The sequence below is a fragment of the Cyrtonyx montezumae genome, unplaced genomic scaffold (assembly GCF_038088225.1).
Source record: "Cyrtonyx montezumae isolate F1298 unplaced genomic scaffold, pur_monq_1.0 scaffold_5, whole genome shotgun sequence".
In the NCBI taxonomy this organism is placed as follows: Eukaryota; Metazoa; Chordata; class Aves; order Galliformes; family Odontophoridae; genus Cyrtonyx; species Cyrtonyx montezumae.
This window is the reverse complement of record NW_027072056.1, coordinates 9,520,014-9,539,601: the sequence shown is the minus strand read 5'-3', so window position 1 is coordinate 9,539,601 and position 19,588 is coordinate 9,520,014. Positions and strand designations below refer to the sequence as shown.

At 40.7% G+C, this 19,588-nt stretch overlaps 1 protein-coding gene across 8 annotated transcripts in view; it reads right to left on the bottom strand.

The window, feature by feature from the left end:
* Positions 1–894: 894 nt before the first annotated feature.
* ZBTB38 (zinc finger and BTB domain containing 38) overlaps positions 895–19,588 on the bottom strand; it is a 308,794-nt gene continuing 290,100 nt past the window's right edge. For 2 of the 8 annotated variants that reach the window (XM_065748553.1, XM_065748554.1), the window contains 2 exons: positions 15,738–15,844; positions 895–5,363 (listed from right to left, as the gene is read on the bottom strand). In XM_065748553.1, the coding sequence (XP_065604625.1) occupies positions 1,758–5,363 (3,606 nt within the window). In that variant the 5' untranslated portion in view covers positions 15,738–15,844 and the 3' untranslated portion in view covers positions 895–1,757. Of the gene's footprint in view, positions 5,364–8,507; positions 8,595–8,949; positions 9,408–9,664; positions 9,729–15,737; positions 15,845–18,206; positions 18,239–19,376; positions 19,399–19,588 lie in introns of those variants that run through there. The other 6 variants (XM_065748552.1, XM_065748555.1, XM_065748556.1 and 3 more) reach the window with 6 other exon arrangements.

The window sequence follows — 19,588 nt, the reverse complement described above, 5'->3', positions numbered from 1 at the left end:
ATTTAAAATGGAACCAAAACTGCTATGAAACCCAAACATTTCTCAAAGGGTTCACAGCGTTCATCAATGACAGGATAAATAAGTGGACTACATTATTACTTCAATCAATATCATACTATAATTTCAACTGTAGTTTTATCATACCCAAGCTATAATTTCCTTTAGAATATTCAGGAAAACCGAGTAAACAAATTGTGTACCATATTTGCACATAGATTTAAATTGAGGTTCACTGACCTTTGTCCAGACTTAAAACACTTCTAACACCTTGTAACAATGAATGTACATGACAAGTTGGAAGTTCAGTTAGAGTACAACAGAGCCCTATGATATAATACGCAACTTGTAGACGTTTAACCTCTTCAGCTTCTTAAACCTCTTCATTTTGGATAAAATTAACACTTTGTGAAAACATGATTAACTGTACTATTAATTTCTGTGATGTCTTCTTTCAGAAGCTTACCCTCCTGATTCCTGGTGAATGCAAACTGTGCAGCCAGAAGGCTCACCGTAACATTTGGTGTGGTAGGATAAGGGAAGCAGAAAGGCCAACGCTGCTTCTTTCAGCAACTTGATGCTGGCACCTCCCTGCTCTGGACCTACTGTGCTTGGCCAAGGGACACTTGGCCAAGGGATGAAGCTTGCCTGAGGTGAGACACTAGGACATTTAGCGGGCTCACTGAGAAGGGACATACAAAATACTGATATTGCATTTAAGGCATAGAGATGACAAGGAACCCCACAAATTGGCCCTACCCCTGTTAATTATGGAAACTGCTTCAGGGATATACATGGAAATCTGATATACAAGGAAATCTGATTATTTACCCCTTCCTCCCAAAATCAAAACATTTACTGAGAACTGCTCTGTCATTCATTGTCCAGGCATGGAGGAAGACTCTCTCATCTCCTCTTCTTCTGCTGAGAAGAATAGTATTTCTAAAAGACAGGAGTTTCGGACTCACCAGGAGGTGGAAGTTTATATACACAAGTTCTTCAAACTGTACTATTTATTGAGAACAATTTTCTTTCAGATAGATGACCTGAATTGCTTTACAGTTCAATCTTCTGGAACTTCTGCCATTTGGAAGACTGGCTACTATAATTTGCACTGAATCTTTATTAAATGCCTCAGAGATACCTCTAAGCTGGCATACTTTCTGCACGAGCACTCAGAGACTTAATGCTCACTGTGGTAACTACAAAACTGAAAACGGAACGCAAAGAAGGTTTATACTTCTGTGTATGATTTGTAAATGTTGAGTTACAGAAAAGCACTCCAAAACTCAGCTGTACTTCAGAATACCCAAACTGATGAAACATTGCCCACCTTCACTGTAGAATGCACTAAATCACAATTTGCTTATAAACACGTTACCTTTTGTTAAAAAAATGCTATATATGATTTCTGCAGCAAAAATTCCTTCTATAGTATATAATCTGAACCTACATATTTATTTTGTCCAATATGATTCTGACTGAAAAACAGCACTGTAAAACAGTTCAGTGGCTAGTTTCTTCTAGCTTTAAGTAGAAGGAGTTTTTGTTGGTTCTTAATTTTTTTCTTCTTTCTCTCTACACATATGCTAGAAGTCTATTCTGGCAAAAGTATTTGGGGTCTTGCAAGCATTATTGCAAATACTGATTTTTCTTTTCGGTGTTAGTTTTTCTTTCCTTTGCATATATTGACATGTTTAAGTGAAGACATTTGCTCTTTGTAAATTATCTATGTGGAGAATTTTCCCCATTTAACGCATCTACATTTTCTCCAATATATAGTTTTGTATTTTCACTTCTGGAGTTACATTTTGTATGGTTTTCCCTTCACTTCCTTCTGAGCCAAGGAAATGTTGATTTTCCAACAGCTGATCACTTTCACTGCCAAACTGTTCTTTTCTATCTTGTGGACGTGTACTTTTGAATAGATGCTTCTTCTGGTGCATTCCCAGAGCAGCTGCCGTCTTACAAATTTTGGGGCACTGAAAGCAAGCATATCCTTTTCCATTATGGTCACGTATATGTCTTTGCTCATGGTTCCTTTTGGTAGAAAGATACAGGAAACTCCTCAAGCAAAACTGACAGTGGTAGCGTTTTTCTCCAGTGTGAATTCTTTCATGTATTTTGAGTGTTTCGTTTAAAGTGAATGCCTTATTACAGTAATGACAGACAAAGTCTTTGACACCCCGGTGAATACGTTCGTGTTTCTGTAAATTTCCAGGAACTGAAAAACATTTACCACAGGTTTTGCAGGTGAAGGGCTTTTCCCCCGTGTGACACCTCATATGCATTTTTAAGGTGGATGGACTTTGAAATTGTTTTTGGCATAATTCACAAATGTAAGGCTTTGAAGCAGCTACATGCCAATGTACGTGTTCTTGGGTTTCTGTAGTGGAAGACTGATCTCCTTCACAGAGCTCACAATGAAGACTGGGCATTTCTGTGTTCTCTTCTTGACTAACTGCCTTTTCCTCAGGAGCACTCCTGAGCGCATACTCTCGACTGCACGCACTGTGACTCTCCATAATGGTGTTCCTGTTTCCATGTTTTTTCCTCCATTTGGTCTTTTTCATTTTTCTTAGCTGTTTAGATTTTTTTTTCGGTTTGTAATTGTAATACGGTCTCCAGGGTTTATCACTGGAGTCCTGATCACTTACATCATCGCACATTTCTGTCAGCTCCAGGCATTCTGAGCTATAGAGCCTAGATGGGCTTTTTTCTTTTATCTCTGTTTCTGATTCCTCATTTACATTGTCCTGTTTGGACTCGTGTTTAGATTTTCGTCCCCTTTTACAAAATAGCTTAGACCCTAATATGTGCCTTTTTACAATAGCCTCATTACCAATTTTTACTGTTATCTGACAAAGAGGAGCAACATTGCTGTCAGTAGATGTTCCAGGTAAGGCAGGCTTTGCAATGTAAGTCTCAGTTTTACTTGATTCTTCAGCAGTATTAGCGGTTTTGCTAGATGAACCTCCAGATCCTTGGATGTGCTGTGCATCCTCAGCTGCTTCTGTTCTGTTGCACAGCTGTATTTTCTTTTTCTCCTTAATAGATTTTGATTTTGTAATGCATTTTCCATAATTATCTGATCCATTCTTACAGTCATCACTAACAGGTTGACTAGGTGCACTATTAGAAGATTCTGTCTTACTGTTTTCTATGGAAGTGATTGTTTTACTGTGCATTATTACTGACGAAACTCTGCTACTGTGCATTATGACAGAGGGTGCAGAACTGCTGTAACTAATCACAGAGGTTGAATTTTCATTAACATTGGTTAAAGACACAATTGAGGACTCATACTCACGAGAACCAGAGTCATTTGTAGCAGCGTGAACTCTTTTGTCAGCTGTGAAGAAGTCTCGTTGCAGATCAGAATTTAAGATGCCTACTCCCCAGGAGGAAGAGTTCTGAGGATTTGTGGAAGATGCTGTATCATTACATGAAGAAGAGTCCAAGACGAGAGCTCTGTTGTTTGTTACTATATTACTTTGAAAATTCAGAGGTGGTATCTCAGAGCTAAGAGAACTCTGAATGAAGCAGTTGCCAGAAGCAGTTTCATTAACTTGGCTACTTGTTTGAACGTTTTCATACGTAGAATTTCGGTAGGACTTATAGGGTAGTCGCCTGCACTTCATGGGCAGAAGTCGGTACAGTTTGTATGGGTACACACTTGGTTTCAAGCCTCCATTGGCTGTCTTCTTACTTACTGAGAGACGATGGTCAATCGCATGGAAAGACTTCTGATGATTTTTCAGTATATAATAAGTCATAAAAGTCTCTAGGCAGAAAATGCACTGATACCGCCTTTCTCCAGTGTGCCAGATCTCATGTCTGGTGCGATACTCAGCTAATGCGAACACTTTGTTGCAGTAGTGACAGGGGTAGGTTCTTCTCCATGAATGCACATTTGCATGTCTTCGAAGGCTCGACAATGTTACATAACTACGTTTGCAAACTACGCAAGTGTATAATATCTGCCCATCGACAACTTTAACCAAGTGATCCGTTTCTGGTAAAGCACAGTTTGCATTGGAATAATCAGTTATGCTGTTTTCAGACAACAGAGGCTCTGTGTTTGCATATGAACTTTCATTCCTCCCATCTGTAGCAGTATAATTATCTGAAAAACTTTGTTCATTCCCACTATGAACAGATAAGCTACTTGATCTCATACAGACTTGTTCATGACTTTCCAGTATATTTAGATTTGCAAACTGTTTGCTGCAGTATTTGCATATGAAAGTTTCCTGATGCTCTGAATGGAGTTGAAGATGAGTACTGAGTAACGCCCTGTCACTGAATGATTTTGCGCAGCAGTTACAACTGTAAGCAGGTGGAACGACAGTTGTCACGGATCCAGAGATATTAGCAGATGTGTTTTCCTCTTCTCTGGTCAAATGGAAATCTCCTGTTTTATTCTGAGGTTTGGGAATGGAAATAATTCTTTGATCATTAACTGCTTCACGTTGAGCTTCTGTGTTGGCTACTGTAGAAGCTGGTACTTTTGCTACAGCCAAACCAGCACCCTGGGATTTTAAGGCTGCTTTAGGAGTAGAACTACATGTTTGTTTTACTGGCTGAATGAGTGGCGTAGCTCGGAGATTTTCATAGTGTTCTTCACCTGCCTTGTATGAAGAGCTGCTGTCCTGTTCAAAGTGAGGCGTTCCTTGAAAACTGTCTCCCCCTGAAGAAACTGCGTAGGAGTGCTCTGCCAATGTACTGGCTGGCTCAGCATCTTTGCCAGTGTTGCTTCTGTCAAGGCTGACATTGGGCGTTTGTATTGTCTCAGATACCTTTTTAAAGTTTGCCCTCAAATCAAGTGGAGAAAACAAACTATTTTCAGTTTCAAAAATTGAGAATGCATTTGTGATTCGTGGTCCATTTGTCACAGCCGAGTCTTCATGTCTCTTGTCATGTTTTTCCTCTTTGACAGTCCCTTTCTCGTTAACACAGTATGCATAAGGACAGGGGGAGCTTGAAAAATTAACATCTGTGAGATCTTCCAGAAATGATATTCCTAGCTTCTTCCCTGCAGCTGCAAGGTCTGTTACAGTCTCCTGCCTCTTAACGACCACTGTGGAACTGTAGATGTAGTTCAGTATTTCTGTAAACACTTCAGCTTTGAGATCATCTAATTCCAGTACATGACCTGAAATACAGATAGTACGACTCCAAAAAATGTTTTTAAAGTAAAGACTTGAAGCTGCTAGCACATTACTGTGGGCTTTAAATTTGGTGTCTTCCACAATTATGGTGACATCACATAAAATACCCCTAATGCGCTGTTCATTTAAAATGGAAAGTACAGTGTCACTGTGGAAGTCGTCCTTGAGATCCTTTGAATGGGACATGACTGTCATCTACAATGAAAAAGAAAAAGGATTAATTATGGATCAAATTTATAGTTCAGTATTTCTCTTAAAGTTTTATGGTTTTTTTTAATGTTCTAACTTATGTTAGCATTCCATGTTGAAGTTACTTAGATTCACTAGTGCCAATGATACTGAAGGTAACCTGGCTTCTCAGGACATCGTGGTGCTTATTATAAGAGTGATCTCGAAGTACAAATTTTCCCCCAGCTGCCTGATACTACACTCTTAGCTGTATCTTCACATCCATCAGTTGCACATTCCCCATTTTATTCCAGCCGTGCTACTGCCTCAGCAGATACCTACGCACAGGTCAGGGATGCAGGGACACCTGCAGCTCCTCAGCACGAGGCAGGGGATCTTCCCCGCTCCACACAGCTCGGCCACCAACTCAGTGCCTTTCACTGGGGTCTGCAGTTGCCAGTGTGGCTGTATTTGTCACTTGTTCATTTGTGCCAGTGGCTGTATCTGTCCAAATTCACACTATGACTCACTGAACTGCTGAGGGAACTTCCCCAGCACATGGCTGAGGTATTTGGCAGTGGTTATGGGGAAGGTTGACTTGCTGTGATTCTGAGGATACGACTCCTTTGTTTTCTGAGGCTATTTGTCAAAGAATGACTTTACAACACAACTGCATTTGATCATCTTATTAAGATGGTATTTAAAACGGGGATTTGAGATCCTATGAAATAATGTTCCAGTTGCAGGGTAAGTTTTCATGAACAACAATGGCAACCAAGAATACACTGGCTCTCCTGCCCAAGGTCTTTGGAAGTAATCCTTTGTTGAAAATAAGGCCCACATAAGGGGGGACTTATCTCACAGTATCTCACTGTAGCTGATCTAGTTACATTTTGGATAGTTCATCAGAAACCCATCACATACCTCACTGTAAATCAAATCATGCAAAATACCTAAAAACATGTTCAACACAACATAATTTCACATGTCTAGGTTGAAGCTCCGAAGGAATAACTTGTACCTTACAACAGCCAGTGTTTCCAGCAGGGAGGCACTGCTCATGTGAATGGACGAAAACACTAATACAGTTTAACAGCTGAGAATTTTCAATGCACAAACTTCAGAAACAACAAATTACCAATTCTCAAAAAATCCCGATGCTTACGTGTGCCACAGGCAGCGGGAAATGAATTCAGCACTGTGACTGTGACAGAAACGCAGACGTATTGCTTTGATAATCTGGTCACTCACCCTAGCTGTAAATCCAAATGCATCGTTTCCTTCCTTAAAATAAAATCATGGTTTATCATCTTTGTTCATTACACTTATTTGACCTAAGAGATATTTATTCATTTGGCATGATAACACAAAGCTTATGGGAACTGAGTACGGTTATTTCCTTTCTGAAATCCCCCAAGTAATTGTAGACAGCTTCTAGCACATGAAGTCTACGACAGAAAGAATACTACAAAAGCACTTCTTTTCAAGACAGCAGCCACTATTGCATAATTGATTCTTTTTTCTCATCAACTATGTCAGAGATTACATCTAACTTGCTCATGTGATATGGTACTGGAAACCAACTGTCAGACATCAAAAACATTTCACAACAGGAGCTATTGCTAGAGTTATTTCCTGAGCACAAGAAATAAATGATGCCAGCTCTACCTCCCAGTGAATTATCCTGTAGGATCCTGCCTGAGTTTTTCACATTTCTGTATAGGAAACAATTGGTTTTAGCTCAAAGACGCATCATCTCACACAACATTCACCAAATATATCACTTTTCTTTTTTTCCTATGAGGCATTAATCTGCAAGGCCTACAGTGTATTACCCTACTGTTTCTAGTAGAAGTCTTACTATTTTACTAGCTGTTTCAAAATGTATCTTCCTAAGAAGAGAAGTGAATATTTTTCTATGTACCTGTTCACAGATTGCCAGCTTTCCTTGTCTCTGAATCATGGATATTATGGTACGCCCAGTGAAACACCGAACCAGACTCCGTTGTAAAGACAGCAGAAACCACCACTTGCTATTTGGACGAGTAATTGTTTTTGCCGTGTGCTAAACCATCTGGTACATATGTCATTGTAAAGTTATACAGGAAACTCCGGAGCAAATTCAATTCTAGAGCCAGTGTTTTTTGCTTCTGTCTCAAACCAAGCATCCCCAAACAGTCCATCTATTCATGCACGTAATCATTTTCTACTTCGTTTTATTTTACCTGTCTTGCTTCTTCCATTTGCCAAAAACACATTTGGAATGCTGTAAAATCAGAATGCCCTATGTAGTACACACACAAACGGAGCATTTTAGGAACATTTTACATTCCATCTGAAGTTCTATGGCAAAATACAGGAACAGCACTTCAGTTTCTAAGGAAGGGCTACTGTGATCAAGAAATATACAATTCACTGGGAAAGACTGATCTCTACACCTCTTGGTCACTGGGTTGACTGAAGGATAACATTACCTTTTCTGTCAACAAGAGAACACTATCACAGCACAGCTGTATGAAAACAGTACCAAAAGTGAACAGAAATATCAGATGGGTGCACCCAAAAACACATGTGGCTAGCTATGCCTCACAGATGATACTGCAAGCTGCAAGAACTACATCAGCCAACTCCACGTGGGCACTAGTGAGGGAAGAAACTACTGATGATTTTTATATTGACATTATTTTGAAGCGAACAAAGAGATCACAAGAAACCTTTCAGGCCTACAAACACAAACTGTAACAAATAGGAAAATTTCTACTATTGAAGTTGCAATCCAGAAATATTAATTCTTGCTAAACTTTTGAAATCTGTTGTCAGAAAAGTGCATCCCATGATACACGGAGACAGACTCTGTTACTCCCCTTCGGACTCCAAACTTGACAGACAAGCTGGCAGCATCAACAGAATAAAAGAAGGGCCCATTGTCTATACCTAAGCAAAATGAAAAGCTGCAAGATGCTTGATAATCTGTAATGACAGTTTTTAAGTTTATCTGTTCTTTAATTCCAAACAGCACTACTGGAATTCTGAAGTCGTTAATGCCTTCCAGTACTCACCCTATAGAAACGTGCCATAGTAGTGTTACATTCAGCTCCATTCCACACTACTAACATACTCCGAGGGCAAGCTCTGTTTTGTTTCCAGCCTGTTTTCCCAAGCAGCGATGACCATTCATCTGCATCTATCTGATAAGGCACTGTTTTGCTCTACAGCAGAAACGGGGCTAGGTATCAAAACCAAGCAAAACAGAACAAAAAGCAAAACAAAAAACAAAAAAAAACAGGTAGCCCCCCAAGCTCTACTATCCTGATCCCTGCTTACACCAAAATATCAGTTCAGTACTTGATGTCGAACCACTGCTTCTTCGGTTGCAGCTGTCTCTGAGGGCTTGCTTCCCTCTTCCCTCAGGGAGGATGGCACACAAGGCCGCAGGGCTCCCTCTCGCCCTCCCGACAGCCTCGAGCATGCACTGAAATCTTAATGACGCCTAATTATACTTCATAGTTTGCAATGCCTCCCATTTGTGCTACAGCCTGAATAGCGACCCATGGCTTCAGTGAGCACATCGATGCCTGCGTTCCAGCCTCTCGATTCCTGCAGCCTTGCCTACCCTGTCATACTTCATACTTCCTCCTTCTATACATTACAGCCTTGTAAGCGCTGGAGCCTGGAAGCGTTTCTTTCAGCCTGGAATTCGGACAGCAGGAGGGGCAGCAGCTTCGGCCGCGTGAGGGCGGGCAGGTCTGCGCAGCCGGCGCTGCGAAGGCCTCGGAACTCCTGCTCGTTACTGCATCCCCATCGCATTCCCTCACTTCCCGGCCCGGGCGCGTTGGGGCAGCTTCTCCTCAGAAGGAAAACGGCCTCAAAACTACCGCCGCTATGGCCGTCGCCCCGAGAACCGAGGCCGGCCGGCTGTCCCGCCCGGCCGGGCCCTGCAGCCCCGCGCTGCCCACACGGTGGAGCCCCGGGCCCTCTTCTGGCGGCAGCGGCCGCGAGCTAAAGGCTGCGGCGGAGGGGCACGGCCGCTCGCAGCCCGGCGCTGCCCGCCGATCCCCGACCGAGCACGCACGGTACCGGCTGCGCCGCGGCAGCTTCGCGTCCGTACGCTTCTCTGCCTCGGAGCGGCTCCTGACACAGCAGGCGTCTGCAACCCTACAGCCGCACACCGCTCGAGGTCGCTTCCTGTTTTTGGGCGATACGCGCACTCGGACCAAGCTGCACCTCGAGCCGAAGCCGCGACGCGCGTTAACCTAGAACACGATTTCTCCGAGCGCCGACAGAAACCACCAAGCACCAACGTCACGCCGGAATGCAGAAACACTCACTGTTTTGAGCTACATAGCGATTAGAACCACGCCCGCGGGGTCCTCCAGGGCCGGGGGCTGCCCGGTGCCGGCTCTAGCGGCGCGCGGCCTGCAGCGCGGGACCCGGCGGCGCGGGGCGGGACGGCGCCGCCGCCATTTTGCTGCGCTAATCCCGCTAATGGGATTTGCCTGTGGCTTGTGAAACACGGGATGGCTTCGGCGCCGTGGCTGCCGCGCCGCGTCTCGTGTTTGTTCCGCTGCAGAAGCGCCGTGCTCTGTTAAGGCGGCTGGCTGTGACACTTAGCGTGTCGGGCGATTTGTTTACGTGCAGCTGCTGTAAACGGAGAGCGAGCCCCTCTTGTCCGACCCTTCGCTCCGTGACCATCGCTGCTTCGTGTTCCTTCATAGCTCACGAAGGGTTTCGTTTGCTTTGCTGTCCTTCAAAGCCTTTCGTGTGAAGAAAGATGCGTGCTCTCCAGAGACGGCAGAGGAGATACTTCCCCAACTAACCAGAGCTGAAATAAGTTCTGTTTGGATCCTTGAGTAAATTCACAATTACCCTCTCTTCCTTATATGACTATATTCGTTTTCTTGTTTCTGCACGTACAGAAATTCACAGGGCTTCATGAAGATACCCCTTCCCAGCAGTTACTCACCCTCCATGCATATAGCTTGAATTATTTATCACCTCAGGACACAAGTGCTACTGAACTATTGGTGCTTCGGGAGCACTAACCTATGTTTGCCAAAGTAAAGAGGGAATTAGCTGGATCTCATGTAGCCAGATCTGCCCGTGGCTTCGGTGCAGCCTCCCCTCATGTATCGTGTCTCTCTGCCCTTCCCCAGCTCCTGGCAGTCACACAGCTGAGGACTGCTGGGCCTTGAGTCAGGTGGAGAACATCCAGAACATAGCAGAGGAGCACACTGTCATACTCACAGCAAGCTTACTTTTACTGGGAGCTTGAACTTCGTGTACTGCTTATGTAATGCGCCTCAATATCGTTTTAGGCATGTACATAAATATTAGTATGTACTAATGAGGATTTCTGAAAGAAGTGCCACAGGAAGTATTTGAGACAAACATTTTGTCAGTAAGAATACAATAATGTGGATTAAGTTAACCCTGTTATAAGCCCACAAAGAAATAAATAACCATGCATTACTGAGCAGTAATAAGCACATGTATCTTTTTAGATTATGTGAAACAAATTTAAGGAAGATTAGGTTTTCAGCTCTCACTACATCTTAATTAATTTTACTTTTTTCCTATTGTTGTGAAAATCAAACACAACTAACTCATATAGCAATTTAAAGACATAAACTTATTTGTGCTTGGCCATTCAGTGCCCTGGCAATCTTAATATTTATAGGCAATGTACTGGAGTTGAAGAAAATAGACTGTTTTTAAAATTACTACTGTTACGTGTTTTCTTGGGGCAGCTTTAGCTAATCCACTATAAAAAAGAATCACTTTCTCTTTGACCAGTACTGTAATTCAGGGTGCTAATTTCCATGTATAGATTTGAGCTACTTGAAATTCACAGTCCCATCATCTCCTTATGGATGTAGTCTTTCAGAGTAAGAAATTCTTTACGAGGCCATCATGGCTGCACCCCTGATATTACCTTTTCATGATAATGCTTCATTATAAAACCACTTGCACACAAAGAAAATGGATTACTTCTTACATGGTGCTATTGCAAGATATAAAGAAAATTGTCAGCAAACTTCCTTAAAATGAATAAAACGCTCCCAAGGCTTCTGAAGTGGGAATGTATGGGTGCTTTGCTCAAGTCAGACAACCTCACTTCTGCAAGTTGTAGCACATGGTTTTTTTCCTTAGGAGTATTTCAGGCTGCTTTTAAAAAGAAAAAAAAGAAAAAATAGTTGCAATATTCCTCTCTGGTCAAGCAGCTTCAGCAGCAGCAGCAACGTATGTAGTGTTACCAGCTCTAGTGAAATGGTCTTTCGAGGCAGGATTTGGCCTGGACTCGCCTGGCTTCCTTCTCAACACTGTCAGCAGACCAGCCTATGCAGGAGAAAGATGTCTGGAGGGACTGCCTTCTCTTCTGCTCTGACAGCTGAGGTCAGAGCAGCCAGTGATGATGCTGAGATCAAAAACAAAGTTCTTCACGGCTCAGGCTGACCAGCCCCAAGTGATTCCACTCCCCTTTCTGTCAAAGAAGAAAGGAAAGGCCCTCCTTTGAGTAACATTCTGTCTCTCCTAGAGCACTGAGGGAAGGCAGAAGCTGGGGAAGGAGCACAGTTGCTGAGACCTGTGGCAACTGCCAGCTTCTTCAAGTCTGGCTGGGACAGGGAAGCCTGGCAGACATCATTGGATTCTCAGACTGTGCATGTTTACCAAAGAATTGGATATATCTCTAAGGCATACTGGCTTTTGACAAATCATTTTAGGCACAGCTTATTCTATGTCCCATTAACTCTAAACAAATGCATACAAACCACTTCTGAATGTATAAATTCATCTCTTCACCAGCATAAATAAGAAAATGAAGCAACTGCGATACCAAGTAAATCCAAATTATTCTTTAGCAAAAAACAGAAGTGCTTACATCATACTGCTACAATCAGCTGACCTTACATCTTGATGCCTCTGAACATTCTCAACATTATTTCCATTTAAGTCTTCTTTTTTTTTTTTCTCTGCTGCTGACAAGCCACTTTCTGGCCTCCCACGCTCCTGGGATGCAAGCACAATCCCTAACTAGCATAGATCAATTGCAGTCCTGAGACTGTGTTTACAGACTGTTTTCTATTTTTCTATTGTTTACTGTTGTCAACAAAATTATCAAATTAAACGTGTAATTTCATTGCTTATTCAGTTATCAGAAGGACAAAAGTAGTCCAACTGGCTGTTTTTCCAATTTCAGAGGAAATGTCCTTTAAGTATCTGAAACGACATCCACAAGAACAGCAGGCAAATTGCACGCTCAGGACCACTATTATTCTGTCAGGTGTGCTGGAGACCAGGCAGATACAGCTCTTTGTGCTCTTTACTACAGCTGACGTAGCAAATCTTGGTAGACTGAAAACACAGCAAAATCCTTTCTCCTGTTAACACCTGATGGTGGGAAGCCAATTTTAATAGTTAGAACTGCTCTTCAAGCTGTTAAATGGCCACCACTGATCTCCAGTGTTCCCTAAAAACGTTTTATGTATGTATTTATTTTACTATTACACTGCTAAAATTTAGCATACCAAAAGCAACACATAAATGATAGCTGTTACTCTAAATCACCACTTAAGTGTGGCGATTAATTCTGGCAACTTATATGACACACACAGTAACTTTGGCTGTGTGCTCTTAAATATTCTTAGGCTCCATTTTGTGCTAACCCAAGCCCTCCTCCTCCTCTTCTGTTCTGCTGTATGTTTCCAACCTAAAAGCTGTTGCTGTGCCTCTGTGCAGGCAATGGAAGACTGTAGCAGTAAGTGGGCAGCAGCTGGGAGCAGGAAGAAAACCTTGATGTCTAGCTCTGGTTTGTGTGGCACGCTCAGCCACTAACGTCAGTTACCCAAGTAAAACTCATTGCCTGACAGTGAGTTCAGATCAGACAGAGTGCAATAAGAAAAACATCAGAAAAAAACAATGACAAAAACCTGTCAACTTGCAGCTCCCTAGAAGCCTCCTGACTCCTGAACATAGCTGTGTTGTGTGAAACCACCCCTCTTATTTCATACTCCCCCCCAAAAAAGTCAAATGGAAATCTTTTACCTGATTTGAAGAGGGCTTAAATTAAGCTACTGGTCATATAAACAACTTATCTGTTGACCATAATAACTGAATTTAAGCTCAGAACTTGCAGACTCCCATTTTTACTGTCTGTTTAATGCAGCACTTTAGACTGACTTCTGCAAGATTCATCATATTGGGGTAGCACAGTTAATCCAAAGGGTTGTGTACAATTTTCATTTTAAACACAAATGAATACCTTGAGAATAAAGGCCAAAAATAATGCATACATAAACCTGCTGAAGTCAGTAAACTGATCTTGAGTATATAAATCTTAAAAATACAAATATATAGGATCATAGGATCACCAAGGTTGGGAAACACCTACAAGATCACCTAGTCCAACCATCCACCTATCGCCAGTAGTTCTCAATGAAGCAGTACAAAACAAAATAGCACAATGTAAACAATCACACAGAAAATACTGCCCAAATACTACATCTAAATATCATTCTAAAAGCCCACAACAACTGGCATTGTGACTTGTACAGATTTTGCATCCTCCTCTTTGTCACTGACTGTCAGAAGACAACACTTGCTCGTATCTCTTTGTGAGGATATGTTTGACTGAGAGGGACACAGCAGACACCAGTCTCTTTTTGTAAGTGGCTTTTGTTTGTCGCAGTGCTAAACAGAATAACCATACTTGCATCTGAACGCTGGTGCAAGATTCAAGTTTACAATGGCTGCACATTTCTGAAAGATAACGGGAATCTTAATTTCCATATTCTGTTGCCATAAAGAAGTTCTGTAAGTATTCACAGTTCTGGAGAAAGGCTTCAACTTGCAGACCAAGCCCAGCATGCCAACTGCAAGTCCAGTTTAATCTCAATTTAAAATCACAAAGAAATTTCCACAGAAAACACAAGGTTTGGGGGTTAAAACCTTTGAGTATTAAGAAAACACATCGGGGCACGTGCAGAACTCTTTTTATATGGTGATTTTGAAAATGCATGCATTATTATTAGCGCATGGTATGTAAATGCATTGGGCTGCTTAATAAGCATTCACTGGCACACATCTGCAGCTTTGCTAATGTACCTTTCATTCGTATGTGGTTGCCAAGGAAACAGGTTATGGCCCAGTATTCGACCTCAAATATACTGAGCAAGTATTCTGAAGCAATTTACTTAAAATAGCTTCAACTTAGATTCTGAAGCGTATAGCTTCTTTAAGTCCAGGTAACTTGAATTCATCCAATTTAAATGTTTTGTTGATTAATTTAAACCACCATTGCCATCTAATTGTCTCTGAAAATCTGTTACCATTTCTGGGGTGTACAACAATCTCTATTAAAAGTAAACTACAGAAAACATTTTGCTACATTACAGGAATTGCAGAGGTTTTTGTTGCTGTTGATGTTTGTATTTAAATTTGGTTTCTTATTTTGCATGTTGCCTTGTAGCCTTAGTTATTATTTCTATTTTGAAATATCACAGTATTAATGGCTATGATCCAACAAACTGTTTCCCACTGAAGTTTGGGAGAAAAGTGCCACAGAAATCTATGAAAATTGCTGTAATGTAAATGATACTCTGTGATGCAGAAGGTCCCATTCAAAATTAACGAATTAATCCGTTTCCTTGATGATTTCATTCAGTACGTACGTATCTCAAATCTAAAGCATGACTACCAGACTTACTTTAACCAAGGTGATTATTACTGCGCATTCACATTAAAAGGAAAGTAAAGTGCTAGGATTTGTACATTTCACACAAAATGTAAAACTCTCATTCTGAAATATTAGCCACAGTACTGTACTTGAATTTGTATGGTGCTGTTCACAACTCAATTCCATGGCTTTTCACTACCCCTGATTACAGCCATGTATTACAGTAGAGATTAGCAGTTTTTAGTTGAATTATATACAACAGCTATATTAGAAATCGGTATTAGTATTATGAGAGTTTCTCTACCTTCACCATATGGCACAGATTGGTAGTGAACACTAGTGAGTGGGATCCATTACCAGATTTAACGTCTTGGCAAGCTGAGGAGGGCTGCTTGCCTGCCAGTACATTTGGTTTGTACAAATCATTGGAGGCCTTAGCAACCTGTAACAACCTGTTTCAAACATTTATTCTGTTTGATTTAATTCTCCAGCCTCTGTAGCAACAGAAGCCCAGCAGGAGCTGAACAAATCCAACAAAACTGATACCTGAGTGATGTACCATATTGTACCACAACGAGAGCAATCTTTTAAATGATTCTTAAAAAGACAGCTCTTCAAACGAAGTCATGTAATGACGTGGTTTTAAAGGGTTAAATATTTCAGTTGCATTTCCATGTGTGTTTTAAAGATATTTCAGGTTGCTCCAATCACCCCATAAACTTACCCACCTAAAATCAGGCTGTTCCTCAGTTAGAGTCTTTTAGAAGTGGTATCGACAGGTATGTTCGGCAAGATCATCTCAGTAATTGTGTGAACTCTGTGGCTGTCAGTCAGTCTGCAAAGCGAGAATCCAAATTTAATGGCTAAAGTAGTAGACAAGCACTGGTTTCCAGATACACTGTAATTCATCTGAATTTTTCTTGGAATTCTGTCGGACTGTAAACCTGCATCTGGGTGGCTCGCAGCATACCAGCAATAAAGCAGTACTGTTAGTCGAACCATTATGAACATGGCTTCTGCCTGCATTATTTCATCGTGCTTTAACCTGCGTAGTGTAAACTTGAGACTATACTTCAAAATATATCCTAAAAAGAAATCTAAGGATATTTTCAAGTTTAACACCAATTATTTTATTGGGATCGCTGAAAAAATGAGACTAAAACCAAGCCTGGCTCTACTTCCCTTCCCCCATCTCAGCTATTTCCAAATCGTTTGTGACAGTTTCACCTGATAACACATCAAATACTGAAGGCCTCACAACTCTGAGTCCAGTTTCACAAGGTAAAGTCAGTGGAAAAAACAGTGTTTTTAGGATTACCTATTACAGCTTGCCAGTTTAGAGAGCCAGTGACATTGTGGGAAGAAAAAATGGTAATTACTAGTCAACTCCCTTGACTCCACCAAAATCGCCAAAACCAATTACAAGTTACTCTTCATCTTAAAAGCCTCCATGCTTTCTTTGCAGTCTTTCAGAAGGCCTTTTCTTTCTCCTCTTTCCCTTCTGTCCTCTTTTCCGTTTGTACTTTTTTGTCGCAGATATTATCATAAGACCTTTCTAGACAACTCTCGCTTTCTGGAATTCTCTTCCTGTGACTTTGCTTAAATGACTCATCATTGTGAAACATCCAGATTTTATATTATTGTCTATCAAACGCCCTAGTAATGTTTTCATATAGTAGTTTAAAATTATTTAGAACATGACTGTGTTCAAAATACATGAAGCAAAATCAAATTGCTGCATACAGCAAATGAAAAATCTTACAGATAAGCCACTATGACTGTGCTGACAGACATTTTTATTGCAGGAAGTAGTCATAGATACATCTTCAATTTGCAAACATCCTGTCCTATTTTTGTGAATAACAATGTACAGGACGACAGGATCCATTTCTTTGGCTTTAAAATGCAAAAATACGAGCTTTTTTATTTTAGCTCAGTATGTTTTTTAGTGTATCTCGATTTCAGTAAATATTCTGGAGCGTGTGTATGCCTGTAACAAAGCATTAAGTCCCTACTATTATCTCAGACACCAGTAAAGTCATAAGTACATCTATGTTCACAGATGACTATGATGAATGGGAAACTTAAACATCACACTGGAGGAATCCAGCGGTAGAGGGACTTCACCAAAGCTGAAGAATTTCCAAATTTGATCACACTACAATTCAAACTATGCATTATAAAGCCCTTTTAAAACATAATGAAACAGTTCCCCTGGTAAAATACAACAGAGGCACTAGATGCCCCCAGAGGGTTGTTACCTGTTCATTACTACCATCACCTCTGTGTAATAGTCTGACAAATATTATCTCAACACATAGTTCCGCGCTGTGAGACCTGCAGTTTCACATCAAAATGAAGTTTAGAGCCAGAAGCATCCTTAATCAGAAAGACTACTAAAAAACAAGCGAGAAAATGTCTAATTGAATTCTTTTTCGCTTGATTTCATTTGTTCTCAAGTTTTGTGTAGATTTTCCATTAGGCAGAAATGGACTTTGCACAGGTAACGCATAATTTTATACAAAAAGGCTTCTAGGATAAAACTGTACATTCCCATGCTCTCCCACAACAGTAATGTCTGAGAAGCTGGACTAGAGGTGTGAAAAGCCACACCTGTTTCTATCTGCCCCGGCTGCCCCCTCAGCTGAGTGAATAAAATGGATGGAATTCACCCCAGGTTTTGTACTGCAGCTCTGGCTGGAACGTTCTGACACTGTATTACATGGATTTAACTACCACTAAAATGTGTACAGCAAACCACGTATAACAGTCAAAATGAAACTGCTTGCTAATTATTAGAATCCTCCTTAATAAATAATTCAGTTTCTTTAGCTAGAAGAAATTACTGCTCATAGGTTGCCAGTGAGTTTTTCCAGAATCATGAAAGCACTTGAGTCCTGTCATATTAATTAAGAGACGACTTGCACCCTCTAACAAAAGAGTAAATTTGCAAATGGATTTAGAACAAGCTGGTGAAGCATGCTCATGTAACAGCTACGCTTTCTTCAAATGCTTGGAGTGGGTATATTTAAACACAAAGACAGAATAAAAACAGTTTAACTCAAAATGCCCCATCTTCCCTAAAGATAAATATCAGAGGCAATAAATGGCTTGCTTCTGCATAGCATTAGCTCAGCAACTTCCCTTAAAAACAACCACACAAAATATAAACAAGGAAATGCAGTTCTGGTACCTACATGTAATGGCGCACTCCGTGCCACATTTTAGACTGAAAGAAAAATCAATAGAAGCAAACTACTGGAGATAAATAAAACAAATAAATAAATTAAGCCAACTTTAATACATCACTGGGGAAATGCTGTTTTTTAGGTTTTCGGTTCAGTTTCTTTAGGTGGAACTGGAAAATATTGCACTGCGTCACACTTGTCTCATAATTATGAATCAGATGGGCTTTATTATCATTATTAAGCACTGGCCAAGAGAGATGGCAACAATCCTATTCCTGAACAGTTTTGCTGTGCCTCTACGTAGTGTACTGAAGTGGTATATTAAATAAATGAGAATTTGTTTGATAGTACTGACACTGTCAAGGCTATTATTAATCTAACTGGCTGTGCTTCTAAATACCTCCTTTGTATTAATTTTCAGTGCTGGGTCCTCATCCGAAACAAAATACTCTTTGTCATTTTAAAGTCAAGGACATGAAAGGAAAATGGCTACCCTGCTGCAAAAGTCTCGTTGCAGCAGTGAGAATTTCTCAAGTCACGTACAAAGGGGATTCACAAGGAGATGCACTACGTTATAAGTACAGTACTTAGTCACATCTGTTATTGTGGTGCACATCAAATTTGACTTTACTGATATTGTTAAAATACCAGCTAAAAATAGAATAAGGAACTATAATACTTAATTTTTGCAAAATCTGTGAGGTCTGCAAATCACTGTGGACTACAAGTGAGTTTATTTTATAACATCTTGCTTACGATCCTGCACAAGTTCTTTTCCAGGATGGGTAAACAGACCTTCAGTGGACCATCAGAATGTGTCCACTATTTAAAGAAAGATTTATGAGCATTCCCATGGCTGAATTCAGCCAAGGTAGAAGGAGGTTTAGGCATACTTCTCATTCTCTTCATTTCTGTGCTAATAAATGTTTCAGTCGTACTTTTATATTTGTAATAATGAAACTATCACTTCATGTACACACAGTGCAAACTTTGACCTACATGCAAGACGTTAAAAAAGAAAACCGGGGTACGTTTCTAGAAACAACCACTGCAGAACAGAAATAAAATAGCTTTTTCTTGTGTACAGCTTTATAGACACAGCATCGTTTAATAAATGATGGCCGCGTGGAAACATAAAACAAGATCAGATTCCCACTTAGAACTCCAAGGAAACTTAACTGTAAAATTTCCATTTGCATTGTGGTACTGCTATTAAAGAGAATAACTTCATTTTACATCTCTACTATTGCATCTTTAGAAGGATTTGGTTGCCAAGGAAACTGGTTCTGGCCCAGTATTAATCTGAAACAAATACATTACAGAAGTTGGTGTAAGTAGTACAATTCTCATAGTTCTTTTTATTCTTAATGCTCAGCATCAGGATTTCGTAC